Source organism: Chaetura pelagica, unplaced genomic scaffold, assembly GCF_000747805.2.
Source record: "Chaetura pelagica isolate M959 unplaced genomic scaffold, ChaPel_1.0 scaffold153, whole genome shotgun sequence".
Taxonomy (NCBI): Eukaryota; Metazoa; Chordata; class Aves; order Apodiformes; family Apodidae; genus Chaetura; species Chaetura pelagica.
This window is the reverse complement of record NW_009952707.1, coordinates 1,208,576-1,229,149: the sequence shown is the minus strand read 5'-3', so window position 1 is coordinate 1,229,149 and position 20,574 is coordinate 1,208,576. Positions and strand designations below refer to the sequence as shown.

Below are 20,574 nucleotides of genomic sequence, written 5' to 3'. Positions count from 1 at the left end.
AAAGTGCCCCAGCTCTGTAAGCTGTAGGGTACAACGGAGGAGAACAGAGGTGTTAATTTATTAATCCTATTATTTCTGTCCATGAGCATTCTTTGTGGTCCCCAGTGTACTTCTTGTGCACAAGTTTGCTTACTACTACTTTTTGCTGATCTGATGGGTTATTATTTTCTGCAGTAATGTGACGAAAGCCACATTTATCAAGTGTAGGTAAATTACATCAGAATTTTTGCCAGTTGACATTTCTATTATCTCTGTGGAAATCCTTATAAGCAAAAGCTTTCTAACTGAACATCTTTGATATCACTGAGTACCCTTCCGATTAGCATTTGGAATCTTTCCTCCTATTAAAGGTCATCTTATGCTTCCTCTATCTTTTCAGCACATCTTGTTTGTAATGTATGTAAAATAGCACCAGTATTTCTACTGTAAAACATTAGATAGTACAGCTATCTGAAAAGAACTCTTAACTATTCTCTGAAATAAGCATTTCCTTTTTATATTGAAAAATGGATGATGGAGCAGATACAGGACAGATACAGCACTGTTTTAATTCCTGTTACATTTCGTGGTTAGGGGTTTTATTTGCCTTTTCAAATACACATAATTTGTGGCACTGGCCAAGTCACCTTTGATTCTTTTGCTGCATCTACTGGCATAAAACAGTCATTCTTCAGTCAGAAAATTCTTATCTATTAGCCAGTATTAATTTAAAAAGACCTTTGTTTTCTTAGAGCCTTCTTGGCTCCAAGTTTTAAAGTAATTACAATTCTTAATGTTCTTTATTCTGGTCCTAAATATTCATAGTACTCAAAAGAATGTAATTACTTTTTGAATTCTTGCTTTTTAACTTCAGCTCAGGTCCTGGAACTTGAACGTCAAGATTACTGCTTTAGTCAGATCACTGGTTTCAGCATATAGTAGTATTTCCTGTTTCATTACTCCTGCTCACCTTCAGCAGTGATCTTGTACACTAAGCAAGAATATAAATTTCAAACGATATTTAGAAATCTTTTAATCCTAGGCCATCCTATAAAAAAATGTATCTGAAACAAAGCCATTTCTCCAAGAGTACATAAATGCTGTATGCTCCCAAGTGAGAAAAATCAATGTTACTCTTAGGAAAAAAATTACTCCTTTTCAGCTATTTCATTTCACTATGGTTGGAGTTTCAATTCCAAGCAATCAGTTCTCTCAATTCCCACGGGCGTACACAATGTTTTTACACTACATAGATTCAAATACAAAAATAAATAAGCAGCAATATCCATTCCATTATTTCCAACCTGAGGGATGCAGAAGATGCTTCCTCTGATCCAGAATAATGCAGTTCTACAGTTTTCTTTTCTTTACTTTTGTTTTTAATCAGTGAAGTGAAACACACAAAAGACCTATCCTAGGTCTGAAACCTGAGGAAGAACCTCTTGTGCTCATTCTTTTGAATTCAAGTGTCTTTTAACTTGTGAACAGAGAATGACATTAATTCTGTTTGATACTTCCATAAAATGAAGAGGCAGGTTAGTCCCTGGTCCTGCTATCATAAAGAGCTACGGTCAGTTGCAAAATACAGTCTGCAAATCACTCACCAGTCTATGCTCAGACAATGGACCTAGTGATCAGATCCATACTGGTACTTTACAAGTTAATAATTCAGCATCACTGATCTTCACATGCAAATTAACAACTCTCCAGTTTAAGAGATCTCTCCTACCAGGAAACATACTGAATTTGAATGAGGTAAGCAAATCAGAACCCTGGGTAATGGTCATATTATCTATATCAACAGAACACCTCTTGAATCAAACCACACCAAGCACAGAAATAATTCACTCATGGCATATGGTTCAGTACAAAACTTGCTCCAAAACTAGAAATCAGATTAACAGATTCTCTCTTTGAAACTTTACACTAAAGTAAGTAATGAGAACTTGGTGAGAATAAAAACTAAGGAAAAAGATTTTTAAAAAGAAAACAACACACGATCTTAAATTATGTATTAGAGTCTTCATCCACAATACGTCCCCAAGAATAAAGTGTTGTACTGCCTGTGCTAGGCCAAGGAAGGACTGGTTGGCTTTGGAAACCTCTGAAACATCTCTGTAGCTCCCTGATGCACATGTCATATATTGTAAAGAAGTTGCAGCTATGAAAAAGTGTTTGCTGGATTTAGCTTCTCAGGCCTCCCTACTCTGAAAGGGATTGCAAAAAACTAAAACCAGATTTTGCTGAGTTTGCAAACAAGGTCACAGTTTCTATTAACTTTCCTATGATCAAAATCAGGATTTATGCACTGAAATTAACCTAAATATAAATAGCCACAATAAACTACTCAGCAGGAGTGTATTATATAAGACATTAATTGCCACAGCAAGCAGGCCCTTTACAGAATATGTTTAAAATAAAAATTAGAACTTGTTATTGCCCAGGGAAGTTGTGGCTGCCTCCTCCCAGGAAGTGTTCAAGACCAGGTTGAATGGCATTTTGAGCAACCTGGACTACTGGGAGGTGTCCCTAACCATACAGGGGGGTTGGAACTAGATGATCTTTAAGGTCCCTTCCAACCTGAATCATTCTACGACTCTACAATGATTCTATAACTCTACGATGATTCTGTGACTATCTTTGCTAGATTGTTTCACTAACTCTGTAACTTTATCTTCTATTATTTGGACCATTACTGAACAGAGCAACCTAGATTTAAAAGACTGAATAGCTACCCTAGTTCCAGAAGCATTTCCTGTGGAAATACTCTTGTTCCCAGAAAGCATGTTCTATGTACATAAAGTCAGTGTTATGCCCAGTTCTTAGATCATTCCACAAGAGTTGGTGAAAAAGGTGAAGGAAAACAACAAACTTGACTGTGCTCTGTCAGATGCAGCCTGTGGAAGAATGCAATGTCAAGCACATTCCCCAGAACAGGGACACTAGGAATCAGACTGACCAGCTAAGATGCTGCTTTCCTGATGCAGCTCCTTCAAATTGTATGAATAATAACATACTCACTTTAGCTGTTCAAAGAGAGGAATAACTGCTCTCCCTACTCTCTGGCATGACTTGTCAGTGAAAGGCATCTGAATCAAGATGTAAATGGTATTTTATACAGTTCAGTTTCTGCACAGCACTGTGCCTGCCTACATAAAATAATAATTATAAACCAGGTAATTACTAACTTCAGACCAATGCATTAGAAATAAGTGGTAGTACACAGAGCAGATGTTACATCAGACTGTCATATACATAGACATTGAATGTACCTAACATTTACCTTGAAAACAAACACAAAAATCAACCCTGAGTCTGCACCTGACTGGCAGCTGTTAAACCAGCTGCTGTGCTTCTTTGTATTGCTTAAAAAAAGACTCCCTGAAAATATTTATTGTAGACATCTCATCTTTAGGGTAGTGATTTTTCAGGTTTGAAGGGCCAATGGTTGATCCACATGAGGAGGTTTTGTTCTGTCCTTCTTCCCTCACAACCAGTGAAACGTGCTAGATGTGGGGCCTTCTGTTGAACTATTTTATTGTACAGTCTCAGTTTGCAATGCTTAAGTGTTTTACACATTAATATCTCCTTATAAAATGGTATATAATGCTTCTTGGTCAGCATACACCACATACACGGAAAGCCAATCATAAGAGGAACTGCTTCTGCTTCCAAACTCCCTTAACACTCATTCTGACAAAGCATGTTGCTCTTCCCCAACTTTCCTGGCACTGACGATTGTCAAGGTAAATTCATTTAGGCACACAAATCTAAAGAAAATTTTTAACATTGCAATAGACTTATTAAAATTAAGGCTCTATTAAAATTCAAATTTGAGATGTTTGTAATGTCTCAAGAACCTGAATATCACACTAACTTTGCTCTAGAAATGGCTAAATTATTAATTTAAAACAAATGGATAAATTTCTCCTCCTCTACTCCCCCAATTATTTGCAAAGCTTTTGATAATTATTTGCTGAACATCTATGAATTGTTCCCTCTCCTGAGTTTTACAAATTGGACTAATAACTATATGGTGTTCATGATCAACCCTGGAATATAAATGCCTTCAGTGTTAGCTATTTTTAGACATATATATTCTTCTTTACAGACTAACAAATATCTGTGTGAACAGCCACCATGCTAAGAAGTTTCATTGAAGAAAAAAATAGTTTTTACAAAAATACATATGAATAACATTTTAAGAGGAGCACTCTAATAATACAAAGATTTTTTTAGAAGTTCACGAGAGTTCCTGTAACTGCTGTTCCTCAAAATTTAACTGGTTTGTGTAGACTTTCACATCCCTAGATGAGCTTCATGGTTTAACTGCTTACCAATTGAGAAATATGAGCCAGAAGCTATTGAACAAGGGAACACAGAACTGCCCATTATCCCCTCAATCAAAAGCACTTTTCAAGGTAAATCCATACTTAAAATATCACTTTATTGACTGATGGCACTTGCTTATCATGCATTAGTTACAATGTCTCTAATAATGTGGTGTTTCAGTCTCAGCAATTACCATCCAAGAGTAGTTTTAATGCCATCCATCTGCCTTCAAGATCCCAGGCCTTGTTAAGCAGCAGGCTTACACCTAACATCCAGGCTCGGGTGCTGCCCAGAACGAGGAAGAGAACGCAGTCAGGCCTGGGATGTGTACTTACTGCAACTACAAGCAAGCATCTTTTCCATGCAAAATGGGGGCACTGCTGGAAATGGACTTTCTAACACCAAAATATATGACTGAATTGTAGTTTTGCTTCAACAAGTTCAAGAATTAAAGCAGTAGCTTTATCCTTTTCTGCATGAACCACTTCAAAAAAACCAAACATCCAACAGCAAAACTCTCACAACCTCACAGGAACTTTGTTTTGTTCTGTTTTGCCACTACTATTCTTCTATCTTCTCTCCTTTCCATTTATCTCCTCTCACTTTCTCCTTTACTGCCAAGTCCACCTCATCTCCTCATTCTCCTATTTCCCCTTCACCCTTACTGAAGGTAGCTAGTTCCTCACAGCCTCACCTGTCTCCAAGGTAGTCTTATTGGCCAAGGTTTGCCTCTGAGCTGTTCTCATGCAATTAAGGCAACATGATTTCTACCAGCACTGAACAGTGTAGCAGGAACTTATTTTAACTACTGTTGTTAACTGATTCACTATGTTAGCTATTTTAATAGGTGCAGAAGTCAGTTTTGTTCAGCTGTTCTAAAAAGCAGTGGGACTGCACAGCACAAGAAGAGAAGACACATGCTAAAAGCCCCTTCCAAATGGTTGACCATCCACACACCAAAGGAGTCAAAACCACTTGTGGTCTTGTTTCATGCATAGCTGCCTGGAACCCATGGTGGCTACAAGATGCAGATGGTGGCTACAACAGCGGATGCTCAGGTGTGATAGAGATGTTCCTCCTGACAAGTCTGGGGAATTATGCCAACACACTGTACATGCTGTACAGAAGCGAACAGTAACTACAGGGTTGATTTTGGACAGATAGTGACTAAAGGGAGAAATGGAAGGATGTGATGGTCAGGAAGCAATACACTCTGGCAGCAGAATCTGGAGAGCATGAGCAATTTGAAAAGTTATGCTGTTCAGATGCACTTAGAAAGACAAAGCGGCTCTCAACAGGACCTAATTATCTGGGCAACATTTTGTAAATAGTTCTTAATTCTTACTAACGATAAAGTAACTGAAATTCCTCCCTTAAATGCATGAGAACGCACTGCAGGATCACCACCCATTTTGTATTTTTCACTGATGGACATGCAGGTTGCTCAGCTCAGTGGATGGTATCATAACTCCTGAAGTGTCCAGGCTCCTGGAGACCAGGACAAAATACAGCTACTCTGGGAGACACTCTCTGAAGATAGACAGAGGGTGCAAAATATACCTAATCACAGTTTTTCAACTGCCCTCTGTCTTTTCAGGCCCAGCCAGGCACCCTGCTGTAAGAAACATTCACATTCACATTAATAGTATTAAAGGACTGAGGAAACAGGCAGATTATGTTCTTTCATTCCATCCAACTGTTCAGCAACATGTAAGATTTGCGTCAGCTCCTCTATTTGTAGAACAGCACTACAAAACAAACACAAAGCCCTCTAAGATACTTGCAGGAATGAACTAAGAGCATGTTAATGTTAGGTACTTTGGACATATGGAGCAGATTGCTGAAAAGTTGGGGAATATGAGTCACAGAAGCCCTACAATCACAAAATCTGATGTCTATTTAAAATGAACCTGAAGTGCTCCAGGGACAATTTTTTCTGATCATTTAATTGCACTATGTGAGGATATTTCCTTGCTATTTTCTACTGCTTTTGATTATGAAGGTATAAATGTAAGATTGATTTTTAATGTCAGGTACACAGTTCCCTTTCTATTCACTTCAATAATTTATTACTTGTATAAAACATGCTAAAAGGAAACAGCAGCTGCACGTAGAATTCTGGAGCTACTACCTGATGCCCAATACCTTATCTAAGCCATTTCTCATGCAAAAAGATTAAAATACAAAAAACATCTGAAAGCGGCTAGTGGGAAAATGAAAAAATAGAGCAGATTACCTGATTTAAAAGAGAAGCATGCCAAATACAGCTTGTTAGTGCTTCCCCTGTGAATATTGTAATCCCTAACATAGAGAAAGTCTACAATTTGAAAGAAATGTCTTACTTATTACCAGGAGCTTGTGCATCTATGGGCCTTTTTGGGGGTTGTTTTGAACATCGTTAGTTACAATTAAACACATACTAATGGGAAGGAGACACAATATTATAATTATTGTCACAGTTTGACTCAGGTCCGACAACAATGCTCTCGATCCCCTCCCCCTCCCACCCAGGTAGGGAAGGAGAGAGAGAAAAAGAGAGAGACTTGGCTGGATTGAAAACTAAACTACACAGCTTTAATTAAAACACTAATGAATGATACAAGAAAATATATACAATTATATACAGATATATATTCAGGTGTGGGCAAAAACCTCTTGTCTCCCCCCACCCCAGCAACTCCCACAGCACTTCCCTGAACTGAGAAGAGTCCCAAGGAATCCCGGAGCTGCTGCTGGAGAAAGAGCAGAGAGTTATGGGGGTCAGGAGATCTTGAGCCTAAGGGTCGACGGTGATGGATGAACAGAGTCCTCCCTGGACGCCGGCCATGGACGGAAGAGAAGGGGAGAAGAAAAAGGAAGGAAGTTGTCTCCTGTGATCTCTGACCTTCCTCTGAGCTTACGTAGATATATGGAATGGAATACCTTTGGCCAATTTTGCTGTCCATCTAACTCAGCCTCCTACGGGGGGGGTCACAGATCTCCCCATAGTGTCTGAGCTGGCAGAGTGCAGGTGCAGCCTTGAAGCCTCAGTAGTTAGAAAAACATTCCACTGTCTTATCAGCCTAGCAGAACACACTGTTGTTAGTTACAAGAAAGCTTACTGAAGGAAAAAAAAACCAGTAAAAAGAAAAATTGGCTTTATCCTGGCTCAAACCAGGACAATTATGAAAGGAGCAGAATCTTGTCAAGAAAAGTTTCTCTTGCCTCTTTTCCCTCTGTCATTTATTTGCTGCTATCTCATTTATGCAGAACTTCAGCTGACACTCAAAGGCAGTTCTTGATCTGGTGAATACTGCAGTGTGCTAACTGAAGTGACTTTTGTTGTGGCAGTTCTTGTTGTTTGTCTCTTGATTATAATTAAAATTTCTAATTGGAATATACAGCTGTGCATGTAGTATGTTGTTATCACAGATGATAGGCCAGAATAGAGTTATGGCACCTTCCAAGAAGATGAAGAATAACAGCTCTGGCTCCTGGGTGAATTACATAGTTCCTTAGCAAACACTGAGGACTAGCTAAAAAATTTCCTGGAGGCAAACAGTGGTTACCACATAATTATGTGACAAATAAGCCACAGCCCATGCAGTAAGCAAGTCTGATGGATGGAAATTTCAGATATTTTTGTCTTCATAATTCATAATTTAATCAAGCATGATGCCAGTAGTGATCAATATTAAAGGCCCTCAGTGAAGGAAGCCAGCACAGATCACAGTTGCAGCGTGTGCAACTTGGCAAGAAGTACAGAATCCTATCTGCATTTCACCAAACTCGTGCTTCCAGCTCACTGGTAGGTCCAGGCACAGAGGACAAGACTACCTTGCTGCTTGGTGTTTATTTCTGAGATATTAAGAGGATTCATTTACTGTCTAGTCAAAAAAGTGACAATTCTATGAGTACAACAACATTCCATAACTTATGGAGCATAATAGGGTCCTTTTGAGAAAGCAAATATAAAAGGTAGTCAGAGAAAAAAAATATTCAAACTTGCGGGACTTTTCAGTTTCTCCAACCACTCCCACAAATACATTTATTTCCTTTATGTTATTTTTGCTTATGTTACTTTTCAGAGTTAGATAATCTGCATATCTTTGACAAGTATGTTCTAGACCATGTCATATTATTTTTACTATTAAGATTTGCCTAGCACCTATTTACCTGTTCCCATACACTTAGCCACTGAGGGAGATACAATGTCTTAACCCTCTTACTTGCTAAGTTAATAAATCCAGCTGTTGTGTAAGAAAATGGAAAGGTTTTAGTAACTCAGTCATTGGCACATACTAGAGTAAAAGAACAACAGCAGAGAAAGAAAAAAAAGGAGTTTTTTAAGTAGGGCTTTCACAAGAACAGGGTTTAGAATTTGACACAGTAGTATGGTCTGAAGAAGGCATCTGTATTTCAGATTTGTAAAAACGAGACAAATCAAGTAAAAAAGATGTTACTTCAGATAATACATCAATAAACTGTGAGTATGTATGTATGTATGTAAAATGTTTTAAAATGCATTATTTCATTCATACAACATACACAGGTAAAAGTCAGAAATGAAACAACAAATCTTGGTCAGTGCTGACTCTTACTCCTTAAATTCTTTCAATATATAAACAAACATCATTATCAAAGTGCTAATAGACCAGTGATTCTTGATTTCCAGCAGAAATAATATTCTAGCTTTCTATAATAGGGCTACTGAACAGTTTACAGAGGTATTGTCACAAAAAAACAATGACAGGTACAAGATGCTTCCTCCTACATGGTCTACTAAGAGCAGCAGTATGAGAGATGATTAGACAAACTAACCTGTGGTGTCATTCCATGACAGATATACATGATGGGGATATTCTCCGTGTCTGGCCCTTGATCAAGGCACAAATCACTTTTCAGGGAATTCTGCAGCTAAAATAAGCAGAAAGAAAAATAAACCAATCTTACATGAGAAAAAGATTGTGAGATTACTTGCTTTTCTTTGCAAAAAAAATCATATGCAGTTGAGCATGGAAATATGCAAAATTAAAAAAACTTGTTGCAGTGAAGATACTGAAGAGAAAGAACCTGGATTAAATTCTTTCTTGTAGATAGTCTAACAGTATGGATTTCAATAATGTTGCACAAGGTTTCAGGAGGGAAAGATTTCAAAAAGCCTTCAGAGATAGCAGCATGCTTTGATATGTTTTTTCAAATATTAAGTCCAACGAATGTCTGATACACATTATATACAAAGGACAACTTTTTTTGTTACCAGTGCAGCTAGCTGAGCAGTATGGATGGCCTTTCAAAGACTTAAGTCCTGTAATTAAACAGCTTTTCAGAATCACCCAGGAGTCCTTTTTTTCCCCAGAAATAATTGAAAAAATTATTTCTGCTGACTCTTGGAGACTGCTGGCCAACTGGTATGCACTAGCTCTTCTTTGCATTATTCTGGCCTAACCCATGCACAGCAATCCAGCTATGAGCAGACTGAGAAACACCTGGCCCTGTTTATCACAAAGCCCCATATATTACCTGTGTAATGCTGAGACAGAATTTTCTGAAAGTGAAGTGCTAAATTAATGAGGACAGATAGCTGTAAAGTCTTTGTAGAGTGTGAGGCCAGAAATGTGGATTGCATACCCGTGGGCATGTACAAAGCTCAGCAGTAGTAAAAGATGAGTTCAAAGAACATGAGAGAATGGTCTGAGAGAGGGAGTGTAGAGGTGGTTTGCAACCATCTGTGATTAACTGAGCAGTCCTGCCAGCTGTGTACAGGGGTCTCCTTTGAGGAAAACATATTCATTTGCTTAGAAAGGAAGTCTGGAAGTGCACTAGTAGGTAAACCATGCAGTGAACAAAACCAAAACCATTAACTCACCTCTACAAGATTTCCAACTCCAAAACTACCTCTAAATTCAATAACAGACAGAAGAAATCTCAACATTAAAGAGAAAATATACATTAGGTATAAATACTGGTCTTATTCTTAGCTGCAAGCCTCAAGAATTAAATAAAGTTTCCTCTCTCAAAGCTTTGCATTTTTTGCCATAAACATAATCACCATGGCTCCAATAGTAATCAGATGTTAGACAACACTCTCTATACAAACCAATGATAAATACCTGTCATCCTTATCAACTCATGCCTGGATCCATCACTACCTTTGGCTTTTCAAAACCTCTTTCACAAACTCAATCCTAACGCTTGTCCTAGCCATAATGTTATAACCTTTTTCCAATAGTAAAGGAAGTAAAAAAAAATCTGCCTGACCATTGTCAACATGCAACTTAGCTGAGACGGCTGACCCAGCAGTAAAACAGATGCAGAGACTTGAGAATCCCAAGCTCTAAAACGAAACATGACATTAACACCACCAGCAGCTGGCTGGTGATCAGGCACTACAGAAAAAGAGACAAAATGCTGTATACCTTTTAACACCAGTCCTTATGAACCTTGAAAACACCAAACTAAAATGATCTCTTCAGATCTAATTTCTCAAACTCATACGCCAATCACAACTCAACAAATAACTTAGAATTATCTGTAAAGAAATTATCCCTACAGAAAATAGAAACACAAAAAGCCACTGGTGGGTTAACTAATAATGCTGTTTCAAAATCTGAGGCCCAGACTCTTAGGAAGCACCACCTTCCAAAATCTAGTGGCTTCGTGGCAACCAACAATTAACTTGGGTAATGCAGTTTTAGACTAACAAAACTTAATCTTAATTAGAATACAAAATATAACCAAGTTGCAAATCCCCCATGCTGAAAAACATAGTCAATATTGTCATTTGCTCCCATTCAAACTTAGAACCTTACACAATACAGAGGTAAACTACATTACTCAAATTTTGAATTTGCAAAATTACCTCAACTATCAAGCTGAAATTAGAGAGCCAGTCCCTACACTAAACACAATCAGCTTTTGGCCCACTGACAGTGCTTTTTCCTGATTCTAAGGGCACTACAGAATTCAGAATGATATTTGGTCCTCAAACCTTTACTTTGCCACCAACCCTAAACTTAGCTATGCCACAGCATAAACTAGACATACATGATACAACTATTTTCCTATATGTCACAGAACAGGAGAAAATTTAGGATTCAGGAAATGTGTGAGTGTTGACTCTGCAGATGCCTACATCCTAAACCTCACCTCTACTCAGATAACTTTTGTAATTACTCAGTATCATTTTTTAAAAATTGATTATAATGCTATAATAGTAATATCTCTGTTTTCTACAAAAAATGAAGACAGTTGATGAATGGAAGCACTTGGAGAATCAGCAAGCAGCTGACTTGCTCTGAAAAACACATTACTTCCCATAATAAGACATGCAAGCAAAAAGGAAAGCAGACATGAAAGAAGATTAGACACCCAAGCAATCCTTTTACTGAGGTAGAGCCACTTTATCTTTTTCTTTCACACAACAGTATTTCATAAAAGCTGTGTAGTTCCTGAAATACTCCCCCTTTATCTCTACAGCTACATTGCCATAGCTGTCCACTGCTTCTTTTGGGACACTACAAATAACAAAATAAGGCCCCTCCTTGACTCCTTCTTAGCTGATGATGAGGCTGCTCTCGTGCTGCAGACAAAAAACTGGACCATATGCACTACTATGCAGTTCCTCAATACTCATGTTCTGCTGACCAGTGAGTTCAGTATTTCTGTAACAAACTCTTCCGAATCTTTTTGAATTGTGTATTGCCAGCGAGGAACCTTCAGAGGCTGATGAAGAGGTCTCAGCAGAATATAAAATCATAGCATGCCTGTTCTCTGATTTTCATTGTGACTTACAAGAGGAGGAGTTAATCCTAAGACTATGCAACAAGTACCTGAGCCATTACACTGGCCTTCCTTATTTAATCTAGCATCACTTCTACCTGCAATTGAAGATCTGAGCCAGGGGTACCTACAAGCAGAACCATGCACCTATTAGCTGCTATGCCTCCTTCTCCTCAGGAAACTGCACCTGATCAGATCATGGCATCGCTGAGGGCAATTCCACAGTCTATGGAAAAGGCTCCTTGCACACAGGTTTTATTTTGGCATTATTCTGAACTATTCTGGAAGATAACTGATATCTCACAAATTTAACAATAGTCTAAACTGTTTTTTGAAGTGTTTTTCTTATATTTTTTGATTGTTTGAAAAGCCAGCACAGTAATTTCATTGATCATCAAAGGGGTCATGAAACTTTGTGGAACAATCACTTCATTTGCAGCTGCTCTATAGCATCCTCAAGGGTCTTCTCAAGGCCACAGTGGCAAACTGCACAACTCAGACGTCTTTTTGAGGAGGAATGTTTCAAACCGATTTTTTCACTTGTATTGTCTGCTCTTACCAGTTAAGTTTCCTAATTGGGACCTGCGTGCAAAAAGGCAAATGTAATATCCATTAATCAATTTTTGTGAATATGACACTGGATAAAGAATGTGACAGGACAAGAGGCAATGGGCACAAGCTGGAACACAGGAAATTCCATCTGAACGTGAGGGAAAGCCTCTTTACTGTAAGGCTGCCCAGAGAGGTTGTGGAGTCTCTTTCTCTGGAGATACTCGAAACCCACCTGGATGCAGTGCTGTGTAACGTACTCTAGGGGATCCTGCTTTATCAGAGCATTGGACTAGATGATCTCTAAAGGTCCCTTACAACTCCAACAATTCTGTGATTCTGTGAAAAGGATGTCCTAGCTCTTCTAGGTTATTATGGGCCCATATTAACTTTCTAAGGTCATCTTCCACATCGTGCACTTCCGTCCTGTATGTTTGGATTGCCTGTTTTTTAGGGGCAAGAACAGTTTCTGCTTTAATTAGCACAGTACAACTCAGGTGTTGTTTCAATGTAGACAAGGATACTAGTGTCACACAAGTAATGATTATATCCAAATGCAGGCATTTGACATTCTAAATTAAAATCTGGCTACAATATTAAAAAGCTTGAAGTTGAAATTCACCTGCTGCCACGAACCATCCTGCTGACAGTTCCAACGTGTCTAAAAAAATCATGCCTGGAGTATCTCTGAGTGGAATGCAAGCCATGAAGCCAGCACACAAACAACAAATCAGAGAGTAAGATACTGTGCAGAACACCTCAACATGAACTACAGCAGAGCAGCTGTCTCTGTCAACTAACCAGTCTAAGAAATAATTTAAGTAGTGACTTCAAGTTTATCTGTTTCTTCTACTTGGAGCCAGATGTAGTATTCATTAATTTCTTCCACTATTACACCTTTTCCCACCCAGCTTTTTAAAACAGGAAATGTAAACAACACCCTTACCACCCCATAGGCGACAGTATCCGAATACATTCTCATTTCTGGATACACGCTGACAAGATACCACCTAAAGGTCTTGCACTGGAGCTTCTTCCTCAAGGCCTTCCTCTCAGAAATATCACCAATATCAATCCCGGAGTCCTGCACATAAAAGGATAGAAAAAGCAGAAAAGACATCAGTGATACATTTCTGTGTAAACTAATCACTCAGAGTCTCCCAAATTATGACCTATGACAATAATCAGCTCTGGGTTGTGGAGGGTGGCTGTTACCCACACAGACTCCCTAAGTGCCCCAATTAAATATCATACTGGTCACCATGGGGGGGGGTGTCTTTCAAACTCTGCTTCGGTCAATGGAATCAGTCATATTGACTTCAGTGGGCTTTAGATCTAGCCTCCAAAGAATATCGCTGCTGTTCTCTAATTTCCTGGCACCTTCCAAATCCAAAAGTAATTGGCAGGAAGTAGCAAGTTGCCCTAGAAACAACCTTATTGCTGGTGTCCAACTGTGGCCTAATCATTAGTACATTACACCTTCTGGCCATTTCTGAAGTCTGGGTTTGCTGCCTCATGACAAAGAACAAAAGCTCTGCTCACCTTTCTGAAATATCACTTACTAAATTTCTCTTGTAATTGTAAATTTCTCTTGATGTTTTCTCTTGTCTCTCTCTCTCTCCCTAATTTTTATTCTCCTTTACATTTCTGGCTAACCTAATTTCTACTTATGATAAGAGCATGTAATAAACCATGTGTGTCATCAAGTCCCTGGATATAAAAATGAATAATTTATCAGATTTGCCCTGGTTTGAGCAGTGGAAATTTTCAGAGAGGGGGGTCTAAGTGCAAATCTGTGGCTGCTATTTGACAGGAAGTACAATGAGACATTTTGTTCCACACTGTGCTCCCACCTTCTGCCTCATAACAAAACACAGGATAAATAAATTTTCATAGAGAAATCCTATAATCTATCGACGTAAACAACAGCCTCTTCTGGGCTATAAATGCCCAAAATATTCTGTCAGCCACCAGATATGATTTAAAAATAACACTGGAAGCACTGAATATTCTTAATTACACATAAAAAAGGTATCTTTATAAGTACCTAAGCAACAACTGTTTCTTACATCCCAAAGCACTGCATTAATGTTAATCTGGAACAAGCATATTTTATTATGGAAGCATTTACTAACTACAGTAAAATTGACTTCCACATTTGCAAAGTATGAGAAAAAGTAGGCAACTGTGGTCTGGCATAAACAGGCATTACTTAAACTAATCCTTAAAAATTATGACTCCCCTCCCCTCAAGCCCTTCATAAAACTTTATGTGGAACAACTCCCTAAATTATGATTTTTTCCTGAATTTTCTAGCAAGTAACTAGATAGAGGAACATCTCTAGGGTGCTGTAAGACAACCAACTGATTCCATGGACAAATCCAGCTCTGCACTGCACTTGTACTTGCCAGTGTATCTGCCACTTGTGTGAAGGAGGATGCCAGCACACAGAGACTCAACTTCCAGCACTAACAAGGCTTCCTGGGATCAGGTACTAAATTGATCCAGTGCATCTCGACTCTTCTCCTCCACCCCTGCAGGCACCATCGTATAAGGTAAGAAAGAGCATCTGGAGCCTCAGCAATCACATCCTCCCATGCAGCTTGGGAAGAAAAATAGTTCACATGTAGCACCTGGCTTTATCACCAGCAACAACTCAGTGTGCTCCCCAAAGCTGAAAATATGATGAGAGGAAAAAATAACCCCAAAAAACGTAAGAGGAGGACATGTAGAAAACACAGCTCTTGCTTCTGGGGCTTGAAAACTTCTTCCTTTGGGTTTTAAGTGATTTTCTGAATCTATTTATCTAAGTAGTTACGATGCAGAAATCACCATGGTATCATCTGATGATCTCAATACTTCAGAGCCACCTACAGAGATCCCAAGGGGGCAGTCACAGTGCTCTGCCAATGAGTCTAACTCATTTTTATTATTAGCTAAGACTAAAACCTTTGGGAAACATCTGACTATGGGGCTTCTAAAGTAGCTGGGAATTCTTCCATGGAATAAACAGGCCCTGTGATTAACATTAAGGTATTTAATGGGAAGTCCTAACAGCTATAACTGAACACATATTACCTACACGGTCCATTACCAATGCACTAGTTCACCAGCTTCCAGATAGAGACTTACTCCCATACTTATTCACTTGTGCAACAGTATTTGACCATGCTATCTTCTGTGCATGTCTCTCACAGTGATGTCTCAACACGCTCAAGCTGAAGATAGGTTTGATTTGAAAACTGTCTCTTTGGTATTTCACCTTTAATTCATTTTGAGGTAAACAAAGATGAAACAGAAATATAGCCATCCAGTCTTATAAGTAAATTTTACCTAATCCATTCCCAGTCTTTCTCATCCATCATTTCTTTGCCTCTGTCCACTGGAAGTCTGTATTACAAGTGTCTCAAAAGCTGTATGTTATTTTTTAAGCTACTTCTTTATACTGAATAATTCCTCTTTTATTCATGTTTCTATACCAAGCAAATACTGCGTTGTTGTGGTTTGGGCCCAACACGACAACAAAGGAACAGCCCCATGGCCCCTCACTCAACTCCCCCCTCACATACACTCTGGGATAAGGAGGGAAAAGCTCATGGAAGGATTCCTTACAGTCCTTCCCTGCTTCCCCACGGGGTCCCTCCCATGGGAGAGATTCCTCCACGAACCTCTCCTTCATGAGTCCTTCCCATGAGGTCCGGAGCTCCAGCCTGGGCTTCCCACAGAATCAAGGGCTGCTTCGGGAACAAACTCCCCTGTCCTGGGGTCTTCCAAAGTTGTGCAATCAGTCCACAGGCAGCATATCCTCTGGCCGCAAAATCCAAGTCCTCTGGCCAAGTTCACCCCTCCTGGCACCCACAGGGAATGTTCCAGCACGTTCCTCCATGAGTGCAGGGGGACATCCTGCCATGGGTTGCAAGGAAACTTCTGCCGGGCACCTTCCTCCCCACCAACCACCAGCACCTCTGCCTCTTCAGCATTGCTCTTAGTCTTTTTCTTTAAGTGCTGGCTCTGCCCAGCTCTTATCTCAGTTCTTTCCTGTGTTAATCACTGAGGTGCATCCTTTGTCCCTCTAATGGCTCTTTGGCTGGGTTTGGAAAAGGGGGAGTCTCAGCTTCCTACCGGGGCCCTTCCCCACTACCAAAAACCCGCCAAACCAAACCAGCACAATTGTTCCTAACTTTTTGATGTATAAAAGAGGACTCCCACTACTGATTTACATTTTCTTTATACTGCTGGGTTCAATTATAGTGCTTGGGAGTGTAACTTTACACTGTATTTTCCTCCTTCCCTTAAAAGTCCAGAAGCTTTCCTTAAACATGTACTTGTTTCTTCCTACTCTAGAATCAGATCAGTACTTGAAACGTTTAGCATGGAAAAGGAAAAGGAAGACCCAGGTCTTCAGAGCTCTTCCCCTGATTCTTGGCACCAGGCCTCACACAACAAACACAAAGATGCTCACAACAGCTTCAAATGGCACAACAGATTTTATGTACCTGAGCAGTCAGCCTGTCAGAATAAAACGGAGCCCCAACACACTTCTGAGTCCTCTGTTTTCCACATGGGAAAAGATGGAAGCTGGGTGAACCACACTTTAATATACCCAGGTGTAAGTCACAGACCCCATCTGACAGGAAAACCTCCTGACGGCCACAAAGGTGCCATCCTGTCTCCAAATATCCTGTAGCAATCACGAGGTGGCAAGTAGATTCAGCTTTATAGGCCTTACAGCTGTGAAAACTATGCTGGTTTCCCAGTGTACTTTAAGTAGGTATGTGGGCACGTGTGTGTTTATTTGTTTTCCTACAGTGGTGAGAATACAAATGAAGGTTCACTGTGCTTGGCTCCTACTGACATGTAGTAATAGATTTCTCCCTACAACAGAGGCATCTCATTACCTTGCAGAAGAGGCTGCCATTATTAAAAGCTGATTTAGCACCTGCCATTTCCAGCTTTTAAGTTTGCACTACATTTTGACAGCAGTAGCCTTTGTGAAGATGAAGAGAGACTATAATCTGCATTGCAATTTATTCAAGCAGTTCAGTGCAATGATTAGAACATTTGTGGTGGGAAAATGACTAGAGATTGAAGTAGTAAGAAACTGTATCATTCCTCTTGAACAAAATCAGTTCTGGCAGTACAAGATCTACTGTGCAAACACCTCGATGCACTTTGTGACCTGAAGAAATAATTTCAATCCACACAGTGCATTTATTTATCCTTTGTTAAATAAAATATATTTGTTTCCTTTTCTTAATAAATTATTTCTAAAATTATAACAGGCTTATTTTTTTCTGATCGACTAGCACAGTCAAGACTTATCTTTGTATTCTTTATGAATTTGATTTCCAAACTGTATTCAAACCTCAACTTTGCACAAGATTAAGCACCACCACCATCATATCTGGATGTATAGTATGCAAATATGTGTATAATACTGCATATCCTGGCTAGCAAAAGGAATTCTTATATTGTGTTAATGCTATGTTTGCAAGTAAAAAAAAATAAATCAAACTTGATCAATCAATGATGATCAAACAATCTTCAGGAAAATAACTAACATTAAAAAATAGAAACTTAAATTTAAACCAATTTGGTTAATGACAAATACAATTAATTTGAATTTTTTTTAATGTAAAAGAGTAATCCTATCTTCCAGAAATGTCTTTATGTTTGTATACACTGCTGTGGAACTTCTCAAAAAAGGGAAAATTAATGGGTAGCCTGGATTCTGTGAACGTGACACTGACTTCCAGAAAGGTCCTGTCCCTGTACCAGATCACAGAGGAATGTTTTCCCAGTGTTTTCATGGTATATTACATGGTTAATTCTGCAACCTGAAAATAGGACAACAACTTCCCCACTTTGCCAAAATTACCTAGTTTTAGCCATGAGAGATAAAGGAATTTATTGAAAGCAGCTGAATCAACATCAGCATTAATCTAGCTGGTTTCTGGTTTCTAAACTTTTCCTTATTTTCAGCATTTAATTTCTTGAACCAAAAATTGCAGCAAAACCATTTTCTCTGAACAGTTGCAAAATCACTTAGATTTTACAGAGATTTTATTAAAGAAAAAATAAATTGACCAATTTAATTTATTAAGTCTAGAATATCTGCTTTTACTGTAATTATGAGAATTGCACACTTTAAGTCAAACCTCAAATCTAACTACAGCCATGGTTTCCAAACTTTAGGTGGAAGCAACCTATTCTACATGGATTCTGAATATTTTCCTAATTAGGTAGAGGACAATTGCAACCTTACTCAGATCCCTATAAGGTCTAACAGTTCATAGATTAAATACCATCGACTACAGCAATTAAGAACATCTAAAATCAGATGTCGAACAGATCTCTCAGATTAGTCACTCAATACTATGTTTTCAGTATAATGGACTAACCATTGCTCATCATGGACCAGAAATCTGGACAAGCAGGGCAGAAGGGAGCTACAGATTCTGCAATATTTCATGGCACCCACCAGCCACCCTTACTGTGATGTGGAATTATTCAAAAAAGAAACATCCACACTTGAATTGACAGGTGTTAACACCCTCACCCCTTGGCAGAACTCCCCTCCCAAATCTGCCAGAATTATAGCTCTCTGTATTGCACATAAGAGACTCAAATTCAAATCATCATGTATATTTTCATATATGTGTGTATGTACTGGCATAACTCATGCCTATATGTACGACATAAATACATACACATATATATAAATAAAGAAATTCTAGCAGAAAAATAAAAATTCAGAAGAGGAACTAACCCTCAAAAGACCTAGACCCAAATCTTGCAAACACTGGTCTTTGTGACTCACCTCCTGGGGTATGTTCCATGCCATATAGACATGGCTCTTAAATTCATCCATCCAGACCTCAGCGACCCTTAGAGCGTTTCTCCGGACATGAGCCGTTAGATCTTCTGTGTATGGTTTATGTGCTCTTTCAATGTGGGCAATCCTGGAGCAAGGCAGAACCTCAACACTTCCTCCACACTGCCATACCTAGGAGGAAAAAAGACAGGCTGCTAGTGAGAGCTCCCTCCACCACTGCTGTCCTTTAGTAAATAAACTGAAATTCTTTTATTTCTACACTTGTCACAGTTACAAAGGAGAATTAACTCCTCAAGACTTAAATTTGACTACACAATTTTTTTTTAGACAGTTGTGACAGTAGTTATTGACTTGCTTTACCATTAATTATTACTATTCTTGAACCTTACAACAGAATTATTATTAACAATAGCCTCCCATCACAATCTTCCTGGATCAAATTAGTTATTCTCAAGATTATTACAAAAATTGTTTATAGGAGTTCCAAAACAGCAGCATCTGGGATCAGGTTTTAATGCCTCACAGGTATTTCTCTACGATTGTGCACAGTCCCACTCAATACATACCTGCACTATTCAGAAACTATGCAGCCTTACATCAAAGGGAAACTCAGCCCATCAACTTTTTAAGATCTTTAAAGTTTCATATTGTAGGAAGACTAGGAATATAAATGCATTTTATGCTTCGCTTTAAACATAGCTCAGAAAGGACCAGATTTATTTCTTTTGAGAAGTGGTGACAAAGGTTAAGATTGCCTAGAGAAAATGTTCTGTGAACAATTTCAACACACACTACTCTTATAATACAATTATAATGTAGGTATTGCATGTATTGCACATGCTCAAATGCATTGCAGTTTTGGCCACTACTGCAGCTGAGCTAATGTCCATAATGCTAATCATTAATATTGCATTAAATTCTGATTTTCTCTCTGCTTTCAGAGAAAGAGAAAACCACTTTGACAGCCTTAACAGTCAAAGAAGTAATTGAGTTATTAGAAGAAGCTAATAAGAATAAGAAGAATTTAATTATTATAGAAGCTCTTTTTTTCTGCATATCTTGTATTATGTAAACTACCTAACAAGATCAAGGCAGCCCATTCATAATGGTTCAATAGA

General features: G+C 38.7%; 1 protein-coding gene across 1 annotated transcript in view; it reads right to left on the bottom strand.

The window, feature by feature from the left end:
• The window catches only part of GALNT18 (polypeptide N-acetylgalactosaminyltransferase 18), a 216,691-nt gene that overhangs the window by 23,694 nt on the left and 172,423 nt on the right, over positions 1-20,574 (bottom strand). Inside the window, exons 7-9 of the mRNA XM_009994239.1 lie at positions 19,442-19,627; positions 13,568-13,705; positions 9,112-9,207 (exon numbers count right to left, since the gene is read on the bottom strand). Coding sequence (XP_009992541.1) covers positions 9,112-9,207; positions 13,568-13,705; positions 19,442-19,627 — 420 coding nt within the window. The remainder of the gene's footprint in view (positions 1-9,111; positions 9,208-13,567; positions 13,706-19,441; positions 19,628-20,574) is intronic.